General features: G+C 41.1%; 1 protein-coding gene across 1 annotated transcript in view; it reads right to left on the minus strand.

Moving 5' to 3' along the window:
* The window catches only part of LIX1 (limb and CNS expressed 1), a 56,436-nt gene that overhangs the window by 10,387 nt on the left and 32,973 nt on the right, over nt 1-13,076 (minus strand). The window contains exons 3-4 of the mRNA XM_022551163.2: nt 3,654-3,794; nt 33-128 (exon numbers count right to left, since the gene is read on the minus strand). Coding sequence (XP_022406871.1) covers nt 33-128; nt 3,654-3,794 — 237 coding nt within the window. The remainder of the gene's footprint in view (nt 1-32; nt 129-3,653; nt 3,795-13,076) is intronic.

The raw sequence follows: 13,076 nt of genomic DNA on the forward strand, positions 1-13,076 counted from the left end.
AGCAAAACAAATATGTGGAAGGAAGCAGGTACCTGAAATTCCAGCATGGTCTTCCCCATGTTTGACTCCAGCATGTAGTGGTAGGCTCCAATGCTGGTGCTGGGGTCGTCCGCGTCATCCAAAGTGCCCTTGGGAAGTAAGCAGAAAAGGAAAATATCATGGGTTTCTTCTCCTCTTCTTTGGGTGGTCATGAATTAATTCTGTGGCCTCACAGTGAGCCTTCTATTGTCCTAACCCTTCAGGGGTGCATCCTACAGCACTACAACCGTCTCCAGTTGATTTGGCATAAAATCCTTACTCTCACCATCACTTGTAGTTAAGAGGATTTTGTAATCAACTTGAATCTAGCTTTTGATTAGAATGTTAACTGATTATATACTCAAAAAGAAGAATTATCCCAAAGCAGAAATTCCTGTATCTCTCCACAGAGTTTTTGTTTGTGGTGGCATTAATGTTTGAGCAGTTGCTCTCCAAGGCTGCTTTCATCCATTATCGAAATCTTGAAATGCTGACTTGCTCTGTAAGATTCCAGTGATCACCAAGCAAATTATGTAACTAACAGGGAAAAAAATCTCCAGTTGTATGGACCATTCATATTTTACCACCATGATTCTTTTTTTTTTTTTTTTTTGTGGTACGTGGGCCTCTCACTGCCATGGCCCCTCCCCTTGCGGAGCACAGGCCTCGGACGCGCAGGCCCAGCGGCCATGGCCCACGGGCCCAGCCGTTCCGCGGCATGTGGGATCCTCCTGGACCGGGGCACAAACCCGCGTCCCCTGCATCAGCAGGCAGACTCCCAGCCACTGCGCCACCAGGGAAGCCCACCCCCATGATTTTTAATGGGAGCTTTTCATAATATGCTGGTGTTCGGCCTGGAGACATGGATTTTGGTTTATAGTTTTCACTTTTGGACCACTTAATCTTTAGGAAACAAGGTGGGTGGGTGATGGGAAGAAATGAAATTCCCTTTCAATTTGGTTAGGGGGAGTGGCATTAAAAAAGCTGACATGAACTCAGGAATGGCATTGGCGCCTGCGCTTCGATATCCCATGGCCTTGGATTCCTGGGAAGGTGGGCAACGGCTTTGTGAGACTGAACAAACAACTGCCCACATCAGATAGCAGCAAATTTATAGCTTTTGAATGCAATAACATTAACACACTACTGCTGAAATATTTATGTTGGCTTTTTAAATATCCCAGAGGAAATCCATCCAGAAGCCTGCAAACCATATATATTCTCCTTCCTTAGAAATTTCCATGAAAAAATGATAAATTACATTTACACTGAGGGCACCTCCCTGCTCCTGAGTAAATTCCACACATATAAATCAGGCATCATTTTCCTAACTTCTCTTCCTCAAAGGCACTTGAAATTTACAGGGCAGGAAAATAAAGGCTTCCTTTCATCCTCAGAGCAGATATAGACCAGAGCTCCCTGAGGTCTCTCTGCCAGGACAACCACTCTCAGTCCCCACCTCTCCCCTTATCTCTCTTCTGCATGATAAGAGCATTTATGAGGGGGAAAAGCAGCAAAAAGGTCACAGCTAGTGTGATAATGTCACCTTCATTATCAGTAGCTTCTCCAGAATGACAGAACGTTTATAGTCAGATTAAGGGAATCAGAGAATGAAAATCTCAGATGGCGTTGATCCATGCTAAAGGCGAAGCTAGGATGTGGCTAATCCCTTTGGTAATGCCAAGTTTCTGCACTTGAAGGACACACAGGGCGACACCTGCCCCAGTTGAGACCCAAGGTTTCCTCCATGGTTAAAATGGTTTATAATTTGGAGGTACAAGGATCAAAAGCACCAAAAATTCATGGGGCAAATCATCTACTGTACTCCTAGACTGCCGAGAAAATGTCCTATCTAAATTTCTAAGACAGAGCTTTTGGCTCTCAAAGCTCTTTGTATTTAATTACATCCATTACAGAGATTTCCAAAGCTCTCTGAAAAAAGTAGTTGATATTAAGCATGATAATTCTAACAGCTAACAAATATTGGGCATACGGCTTTTCCCATATCGAAGCAGTCTGTTTCCTTAAAAACATAGATTGAAGGACCTCACACTGGCTGGGGAATTGGCACTTTTAATAAGCACTTCAGATAATTTTTATGATTCGTCAAGTTTGGGGAAAATTGAGCTTCTTTATCTCTAGGTTAAAGCAGTATTCAATGGCATGCGTTCTCAGGCCCTAAAAGAATCTATGGTCCTCAAACAGCAAACATTCAAATAAACAAATCAAGGTGGATAATTTGATCCACCTTGATTTAAATCTTGATTAATTGTGATTAATCCAGGGAGGCTAAAGAATATTACTGAGACATGGATAGGGAACCAGTTCCAATATCATGATTTCCAGTCCAAGTGTTCTTTCTGCTGAAAATTAATGATTTAATGGGTTAAAAATAAAACCTGCACAATTCTTTTTTTTTTAAATTAATTTATTTTTGGCTGCGTTGGGTCTTCGTTGCTGCACGTGGGCTTTCTCTAGTTGCGGGGAGCGGAGGGCTACTCTTCGTTGCAGTGCGCAGGCTTCTCATTGCGGTGGCTTCTCTTGTTGCAGAGCACGGGCTCTAGGCACGGGGGCTTCAGTAGTTGTGGCACGTGGGCTCAGTAGTTGTGGTGCGCGGGTTCAGTAGTTGTGGCGCACGGGTTTAGTTGCTCTGTGGCATGTGGGATTTTCCCGGGCCAGGGATTGAGCCCGTGTCCCCAGCATTGGCAGGTGGATTCTTAACCACTGTGCCACCAGGGAAGCCCAAAACCTGCACAATTCTTTTTTTTTTTTACATCTTTATTGGAGTATTGCTTTACAATGGTGTGTTAGTTTCTGCTTTATAACAAAGTGAATCAGTTATACATATACATATGTTCCCATATCTCTTCCCTCTTGCGTCTCCCTCCCTCCCACCCTCCCTATCCCACCCTTCTAGGGGGTCACAAAGCACCGAGCTGATCTCCCTGTGCTATGCGGCTGCTTCCCACTAGCTATCTATTTTACGTTTGGTAGTGTATATATGTCCATGCTACTCTCTCGCTTTGTCACAGCTTACCCTTCCCCCTCCCCATATCCTCAGGTCCATTCTCTAGTAGGTCTGTGTCTTTATTCCTGTCTTACCCCTAGGTTCTTCATGACATTTTTTTTTCTTAAATTCCATATATATGTGTTAGCATACGGTATTTGTCTTTCTCTTTCTGACTTACTTCACTCTGTATGACAGACTCTAGGTCCATCCACCTCATTACAAATAGCTCAATTTCGTTTCTTTTTATGGCTGAGTAATATTGCATTGTATATATGTGCCACATCTTCTTTATCCATTCATCCGATGATGGGCACTTAGGTTGTTTCCATCTCCGGGCTATTGTAAATAGAGCTGCAATGAACATTTTGGTACATGACTCTTTTTGAATTATGGTTTTCTCAGGGTATATGCCCAGTAGTGGGATTGCTGGGTCATATGGTAGTTCTATTTGTAGTTTTTTAAGGAAACTCCATACTGTTCTCCATAGTGGCTGTACCAATTCACATTCCCACCAGCAGTACCTGCACAATTCTTAAAGAACTCGTTCACATTAGCATCTCCCAAGATTCAAATAGCTCCGTACTCTAAGTATAGCCAGCTTTTCCCTTCCCTGGTGGGTACTCACACTAGTGGAGGCAACTGCTTCCTGCACACTCTCCATAATGAATTCCTTGGTGATCCTGCGAGAGGGCAGCTCATTGAAGAGGGAGTTGATTAGGGCCACTTTAGCTGCATCGCGTCTGGCCTCAGCTCTACTTAAGCAGCACTTAAGAAGGGAAGGAGAAAAGGAGTCATTAAAGAATTCAGCATCTCACCATTTCGCCCCATCTCAATGGGTCTCTGGACATTTCTATTTATCTGTTTACTGTCTGCAGCTATTCCTCCATACCCATGGCTAATCCCCTGAAGATCATGCAGATTTTCTTTCAGCCCTAGAGCCCAGGCAAATGTCTTGGTTAGCCTTCAAATGTTTTTGTCTTATTTCACAGTCGTTGAATGTCTACTATGCACCAGATGCTTTCATACTCTGTTAATAAATAATAACAAAAAAAATAATGGCTACTATTCTGTGCTAGGTGATTACATTCATTATCAGGGCCTTCCTCAAATCCTTATTTCAGAGAGAAAAAAAGGAAGGAAGGAAGGAAAATGGGAGACACTTTTAACATAATAATTAAAAACACAGGTTCTGGAGTCAGACTCCTTGGGTTCAGATCCCAACTCTGGGACTTACTAGCTGAAAGACTGTGGACAAATTAGTCTTTCTGTGCCTCAATTGCCTCCTCTGTAAATGGGAATAATAGTAGTCCCTGTGTTACAGGGTTGAAGATAGGCTCAATTAGTTAATATAGAGAAAGAAGTGAGAATACCCAGCACACGGCCACACTCTATGAGAACATCTCAGGCTTATACTTTTTAACCTTCAGGTTAGGAGAGGTCAGGAGCTGCTGTCAAAATCTACTGTTTTTGCTTTTCCAGCATTTATTCCTCACCCTCCTTCTAATAATAGTCCCCTGATTTTCTTGAGGACCACCTTTTCTACCTTGCTCTCAATCCACACAGTTTGGGTGGGACAGGAAGTTTGGCTTTCCTGAAGTTAGGGGCCATAGGCAGCCTGTGATTAGTAACTCACACAAAAAAATTCATTTTTTCCCCAATTTAATACTGCTCTCCATCCTCTCAGCCTGGCCTTCCTGTGGCTCACATGGGTCTGCTCAATTTAACCTGATTCTTTTCTGTCCTCTCTGTCTCTTTTCTTACCAGCTCCTCTTATTCAAGTTCTGGTTTGGTGTGGACCCTGGGTCCAGATAGAGGATGAAGCCCTATGAGAACTGCACTGCCCCTGGAGATCACACATGTTGGAGGACCCCAGGGTGTGATGGCTCTCTCCTACAGGCTCCTAGGAACTGTCTAATGTCCTAGATCTTACTCCAGGACTCCTAGTGGGAAACAAGCCCCAGGAAGAGAAGCCCAGGCCTGGGTCCTGGTCAACAGGATGGCCAGACACCCTTGCCTCTGCCATTCAGTGACTGTGAGACCTGGGCTGCTTGTTCTTTGGAGCTTATTTCCTCACTGGGCAAATGGGAAGGCTAGGCTCTCTGGTCTCCAAGGTGGCCACTGCCTAGAATGCAAGATTCTCAGAATCAGTAGTGCTTGGTTACATCAAAGAAGTGGGAAAGTACCAAAGATCCCACTTCATTTTGCAGTTTTGTGCCTCAAGGGCTTCATAGCACCACTGGGAAAAAGCCAAACCCTTCCAGTTTGCTTTTAGCACATTCCTGCCTCTACCTCACCTGCCCCATGCTGACCATCCCTGCACTGATCCAAGAACACTCCAAACTCATGCGCTCATGTCCTCCAGAGGCCGCCTCTCTTCTCCATCTCCACAGACCCAGTATGAGTCCCCTGAGGTCAGGCCCTGGCCCCCTCTGATATGCCCCCTGTGACCTCCCTAGAACAGTTGTGACTATTAGTGCAATGATCCTGTACGTGACTATGGATTACCTCTTCTTGCCCTTCCCCCAACCTCCAGGCCTGGGAAGTGCCCCTTATATACTTCTTGAGCATCCTCCAGAGTGCTTACTCCCAGGGTCAGTTCTTGGAATGCTCCTGTATGGTTAGTACGTGGGCAAAGTAATGACAAGACTTCTGAAATGGTAGGAACACGACACCAAGGAGGAAGGAAAAAACATGTGTCAGGAGCCTAACAGAACAGTTAAAGGCAGCTATTTTAACTTAAACAACACAAAGAGATTTCCAATATTTCCTTTAAATGAAGAATGGAGCTAAATTTATAAATATGTATGTGAAAGGTGGTTTGGGCTTTTTCTCCTTAGTGTTGAATGACAAGCTAGAAGGCTTTGGGGTAGCTTCAGGCAGCAGCGCCCTTCAAGACCTTTCTCAAGGTTTAGGCCACCTGCATTAAACCAGGGTTGGGGGGATCAGAGGCGTTAGGCAGATAGATTGTCTTTGCATTATGGACCTGGCTGGGAATTTACAGGACATTGAGTTCTGAGTCAGCAGTCTAACTGAAGCTTGGGTGCCACCTCTTCCAGGAAGCCTTCCCTGACCAGTCCCAACTGCAGGCTGGAAGGACCAGCATCCATAAGAGGCACACACCACACTATTGTGTAATTGTCTACTAGTGCTCTGCCCATTGACCCCAGACTGTGAGCAACTTAAGGGCAGAGTCTGTGACTTAATCATCTCTGCATCTTTGCACCTGCAACATAGTTTGTTGAATGAATAATTGAATGCAGCCTAGGAAATTCAAACACAGGTCACTAATGCGCCTGATAAAATATTCAAGAAATCCTCTTAAAGAAGAGAATTCAAGACATATACTTATTACTTTAAAAAGTCCCATTTCAATATATACTTTATAGCATTCATAACCCAGTAACATAAAAATATACTAATATGTGAATTTCAGAGGGCAAATTGGCCATTAAGTTCAGACACTCTGAGAGTACTATTTTTGCGTGTGTGTAGGATATGTTTATTATTCTTTGGAAAATCAGTTCCCTGTTAAAAAGCAAACGAAGTTTTTGCAAATATTACCTGACATCTGTAAAAGCAGCTCATTTTAACAGGAATTTGCTGTATGTAATCTATAATAATGCCATTGGGGTTTTAGAATTTAGAGAATTAGATTCAGATCTGGGCACTCTTAAGAAACTTTATATAACTTTCTATCTAAATAATAGCAATTTAAACCATCTTTCATAGAGAGAGACCCAGTAAACACTACTTAGATAAAAGAAGCTATCTATTTTAAATAAGACCAGCTAAGTACTAGATCAAAGGCGCCACATACATTTACAACCAAATGGCACTGCTTCTGAGATCAAAGTGCTGCAGGGCTGAGAGAACAGAAAGAGCCTCTACCCAGAAAGCATGGAAGAGGACTATGAGACTTAACCAATTTCGAGATTTTAAAGCAGACACATGTCTTTACTTATTTTATTGTTTCAATGTACAGGATCTTTGGTTAAAATGGGGGAGAAAGTGTACCAATTAATAAGTACATAAAATAAAATAAATTCTGAGCCATCAAAGGCTTTTCTTGCTATTGTTTTTTGCATTTCTGAAAGACAAGTACTTCAAAATGTCTATAATGTTAACCAGCCGCTTTCTTTTAAATTTTGGAGCTACAAATCCAAGCCAGTAAAGCTGTATATTTTTCTTTAGGGATCTTTTAATGGGAACTCTCAAACCATAAGGACCTGTGCTTGGACAAGAAATTTAGCTAAAAGCAATCTACTTGGCAAATCTAAATCAGAGCGTGGATTCTGCTGTAAGAACAGGCATTATTAGAGTTACCATCCAACAGTGGAAAATGCTGCAAGAAAATAAAATATGGTAAGTGACAGGACGTTTTATTGATGTGTCCAAACTGGTCGTCAAAGACATCAGTTGGGGAGTGAATGAAGTATTATGTTATTTCAAAGCAACTTCCTGCTGGAATTAGACTTCCCAGGTTGTATGGTTTATTCTTGCTGTTTTTCAGCCAGACCCTAATCATAAATACAGATTTGTAAACCATGCCTTATCCGCTAACCATTCTTACTTGTTAATATAGAGAGACAACTTCTGTCCTTTGCACTTTGTGAAAGTACAGAGCTGGAATATTTAACAGTCAAGATTTTACTAAAGTCAGCTGTGGATTTCTTTGGTATGTGGAGCCACATGCTTTTCAAGTGGCTAGCAGACCCCACTCAGACATTTATCTTGAGGCTTGGATGCCTTTCATTTGCTGGTAGATTATAAAACACTATAATCATTTCAAAGCCTCTCAACTCTAAAATTAAAGCCAAAAAAAAAAAAAAAAAGAGCATCTGTGGCATTGCTTAGGAAAACCATTTAAAGGTGGTGGTATCCAGCCTCTGAGATAACCCCCAGTGATCTCTGCCTCCTGGTATTCACACACTTGTGCAGTCCCCTCCCATACTGTACAGGTTTGGTGTGTGCAACCAATAGAATATGGCAGAAGCTAAGGTATGACACTTTTTAAATTAGGTTATAAAAGACCTTGTGGCTTCCATCTTGGTCACAGTTGCTTTCTCTCTGGGAAGATTCAGCTGGCATGTTCTGAGCAGTCCTACTGAAAGGCACACGTGGTAAGGAACTAACTAACACCTTCTGCCAACAGCCTTCTGAGTGTGATTGGAAGCTGATCCTCCAGATCTGATCAAGCCTTCAGATGACTCTAGCGCCAGCTGATGGCTTGACTGAAACCTCTGGGACACCCTGAGCCAGAACTACCCAACTAAGCTGCTTCTAGATTCCTGATCCTCAGAAACTGTGTGAGACAATGATAAGTTTTGCAGTAATTTGTTACCCAGACATAGATAGCTAATACAAAGGCTTTGCTCACATCAGGCAATTGGGAACTCCCTCAGCCCACCCTTGACGGAGAGCTCACTAACAGTCATCCTCATCGCTGACTCTATATGCTGGGTGCTGAGCTAAGCAGCTTATGTCAATTGTCACATTTAGTTATTACCACAATCCTATGACGTTGCTTTTGTTGTTATCCTTATTCCACCCACAAGAAAAACAGAAGTTACATATCCTAAGGTCATACAACTTAAAAAGTTACCAAAACAAGATTAAACCCCATGTCTGTCTGACTTGAAAGCCCAGATTTTTAACCACGATGCTAGTCTGCAACAGAAAGATTAAACCAAGAATGATTTGTGGGTCAGTAGGCTGTCCTGAAATAAAATAGTGGCTAATCCATTTTTTAGGATGTACGGAAATTCTTAAATTAATTGAAATAAAATTTTGGTAGCCACGTACATGCTGTAAACATAGAAATGCCTAGTAAGATACTAGTTTTATTGTTAATTATTGATAACAATAAAAATTGAAATTATTATAAGTGTGTTACTGTTCACAGAAACATTTTCTAGCCAGGATGACACAATTTATACTCTGAACAGTAACTGTCCTGGTAGTCCTCATTTTATTGATAGTTTGTCCCTTGCTTTGTATTAGAACATGTGTTGAGTGACTGTTTCTGAACACTAAGATTTTTCTGTCCATACATCCCAACTACAGTGTTTTCTTTACGAAAGCATGTGGAAAGAAATCAATATAAGTGACCTTTCTCCATCTAAAACAAACAACAGACTTCTTAGAATTTTTTATACTTGCATTTTAAAGACATCAAGAAAAATAAAGGTCTGCAGATCCTAAATGTATAAAACTGAGTTAGGTACACTTTATTCTGTGTCTACCAATGGTAGCCGAGGAGTTGAAAAGTGCTCTGTAAGGAGCAAGGTTTTTGGAATAAGACCCATCATGTATTATACATTTGACAGATTTTATCCACATGCAAACTCAAAGCTGAAGATGCCATCCTCCCTGGGGCCAAGGGCAGGTCAGTGTTATTTAGGTGGCATTTGATCAATCGCCCATGGGACCCAAGGGACTCTCCCAAGCTGGGACTTTGCAGGTGGCAAAACCAAATAAACTGACTCTGTGCGAGGTGAGAATTCTTGCCCAGATCCTTTAGGCTGTCAAGTCTGTCATTCAGGTGGTTGGGAGTGTTTTGCTTTTGTGACTCAGAGTGCAAGTCTCAGCAATTGACTTGCAGAGTTTGTGTGTAAGACCTGCCAGCTCTGGTCAGTGTCACCAACACCTCAGTTTCATCCTGACAGCAAGCCATCAGCACAAAGAATGCCACAAACCAGGCCCTGATACTAATTGTCCCCTTTTCAATTCTTTAAGACCTTGACTGCCCTGGTCTAAGCATGAACATTTGCGTGTGTTCCAATTTATCTATTCGTAGATATATTAGCATTTTTTTCCCTTCCAGACGGTGATGTGAAAAAGGGCAACCGTTGAGACTCAGTCACCCAAGTTAATATTGCGTCTCTTTCTCTGTAGGTCAGGCTGGCTGCAAATACATTGGGAACAATTTGGAGCTCTGTGTGTGCTGGGAATGGGGGTCTTTGCTAGGTATGGGGGAGGGGACTGGTCTGGGAGAAAACTCACCAGTTCCTGTCAACTGAAAGAAACGTTTCATGCACATGGTGGGTCAGAATGTTATTTTTATAATACAAACCACCTGGCCTCCTCCTCGTTTACCTCTGCCACAAATGCTATTCTACACACATACCTAGACCAAGGTCCCTGGTAACTATTACAAAACCATGTTGTTTTGCTCCTTGAGGTTTTTTTCTTTTCCCTTTTTTCTTTTCTTCTTATTCTTTTTTCAACTTAAGGTGAAGACAAGATGAATTGATCAGGGCTCAAAGTTTTGGTTTATTTTTATAGTTGCTTTGATGTAAAAGGACTTGGCTCTGGCGCGGAGAGGGATGGGGGGGTAGGGTGGGGAAACTTTCTTCCTCATTCAGCAGCTTGTGAGACAGTGAGCATCCTCCTAAATCAACTGAGGCTGGGGGACTCCCCTGGAGATTGTCCCAAGTCTATTTACCAGGGAGACTTTTCCTAAGCATTCCTTTCACTATATGCTGCTGTTCTATTTGAAACAACAATATGTGAATATCTCTATTCACTTTGCTTGATTAAAAAAAGTAAAGTTAGCAAAGGGTTCTGGAGAATAACTAGGTCTCATTAAAACAATATGCACTTCCAGTTTCACGGGCAAGCCTTGAAAGCCTGATCATTAGCTGACATATGACTTTCAAATGGGAAGGGGTTATAACTAACCTTCCTATCTTTGAGTCTCATTAGTTGCAAAACAGGATGCTTTCCTGTGGAGATTTCTACCAGGAAATACCTCCTTTAGAAGTTACATTGCATAGCATGTTGTGCATCTGCATCAAGGTATACAACTCTAGAGACAGAGAAGAGGTCATGGTTGATTTCAAACAGTAATAGTTGGCATTAAAACAGCATTAGTGCAAGGCAGTAGTCTCAATTTTATGGCAGGAACTAAATCTCTCTTTGGAGCATGGAATGTTAAGACTAGACCTTATTTAATAATCGGTAAAAAGGAGAGCATTACAATTCCATTTAGCCAAGTCTATGAATTAATCAAATTTTCTCTTAGTCCTTCTCTCTCGGGAAAAACTTAATTTTACAAACTTACTCTATTGTGATTTAAATATACTTTTAATTCCCTGGACTTTGAGAAGAAGAATCATGCAACGCATGAAAGTATAAAACATGTGTTTTATATCTGATAATAAAGGTGAAGTGTGCTTACTGCCTTAAAAGTGACTAAAACAAAACCCTATCCTTTTAGGTAGTATGTACCTTGGAAAAGTAGTTTTTCCAGGTGTCTTCACAGGCAAAGGCTTTGGTTTGAAAACCAAGTGGCATAAAAATGGAAGGTCTTTCAGAGACAGAGCTTTGGAAGAAACTCATCTGCTCTGAGTGTTCCCTCTCATACCTCCCAACTGTGTGACCCTGATACACAATGCCAAATACTGGTTGGAAATGAAAAAAAAAAAGAAATCAATCAACAGCTTGCCTCTGGAAATATTAAACATCTCAATTTCACACAGCACCTGGCATGATACAAACAGCCTAAGTACCTGACCCCAGTGTTTACCACTTGTTTTTCTGTAAAGCAATTTTAACAATAACAAAATACGTGAAAAAAAGTATGACATCTCATTGAATGAGTGTTCTACACTTCAAATAAATCGAGCTATCACATCAATGTTTTAGCCAGGTGATACATTTTTTATTCAATCATAACTTTAGCACATAAATAATCACATGGTGTAGTACTACACTCAAAGAAGTTTTACTTTTTATTCCAAATAAGAGTAAAATACATTAATCCAAATCATTCTAGCAGACTATATAGAAGACCACATCACTGGCTTGAAAACAAACTTGAATCACAGATCTTTTAATCAAAATATAAAATAAGAGAAAATACTCAATTAAGTTCCCCCTTTTGGATTTGGAAACAAAAACAGCTGCTGAAACAATGAGTGGCTTTCCTTCTGAGTTCATCAAGAGGGGAGCCAAACGTTGATCTGATGGCCCTTGTGTTGCCCTTATTGTAAAAAATGGAAATTACTGCAAGTTTTCATGGTCATGATATGGGGCTAGGGAAGGATTAACTGCCGAGACAAAAATGGCATAGAGAAAATACACCCAAGCTGCATGAATTTCCACTTAATGCCTTAGAAGATAGTTTCTTTTACAAAAGACACAATAAGCACTAATGTGTTTCAGTATAACTTTCTAAAAGACAAATAATTTTATAACAGTAGATCATTTTATTTATTGTTTAGAAATTCAAAAATGAATCATATTTTCACTTCTCTTTTTCTATACTGAAGTAGTTTGCGAAGGCACAGTTAAAAGGCAGGGTTATGGCTGCTTTCTTTCCCTCTGGCTCTCTGTTTTTTTTGGGTTGTGGCGTCAAAACTAACTGAAAATTCTTTAATTAGTCTTCTTGGACACAAGCCTCCCATTTACTTCAGTGGGAGGTTTCTTTGCATAAAACCGGTGGTTTGTGTCCACCAGAGCCTTTTGACTGCTTTCCTTTGATTAATCAGAAAACTAAAGCTCAGTCTGAGTACCACTTTTCTAAAGAATGAATGAGCATAATCTCTTACAGCTTTCATGAACCAGAAGGATTAATCTGGCAGTCCAGTCCCATACTCCACTTCAAGTATTTTCAATTACTTGGCACCGTTGGAGGTGACGTCCACGGCTCAGTAAGAAGGCTACTGCTGGCATAATGGTTTCTCCATGTCCCAGCACATGGTCTTGGCATTAATAATCCATCATGAAATGATTTGCAATGCACAAGGGTGACATTTGATTACGTGAAAGGCATTGCAGGAATGATCATGTAGGTTCTTAAGGCCAACTGCTGGCAAAAATATGATAAAATGTTATATGGTAAAAATAACATTTTGACGGTTTAGTTGAAACCACTGAAGACAGTTTCTGAACTGACCATGAAAAGTGTAAGGACATTGCTTTAGGAGAAATTTTCTTTCTTTTTTTTTTCCTTCCTGGTTTTCCTTTCTCAAATCACATTTTGGGGAGCCAAATAGGTTAAGATTTGGCAGCCAATCACCCAAACACATTTTCAAAACATATTTGA

The sequence above is a fragment of the Delphinapterus leucas genome, chromosome 3 (genome assembly GCF_059928025.1).
Source record: "Delphinapterus leucas isolate spDelLeu-1000000601 "Yukka" chromosome 3, BTC_Dleu_Yukka2, whole genome shotgun sequence".
Taxonomy (NCBI): Eukaryota; Metazoa; Chordata; class Mammalia; order Artiodactyla; family Monodontidae; genus Delphinapterus; species Delphinapterus leucas.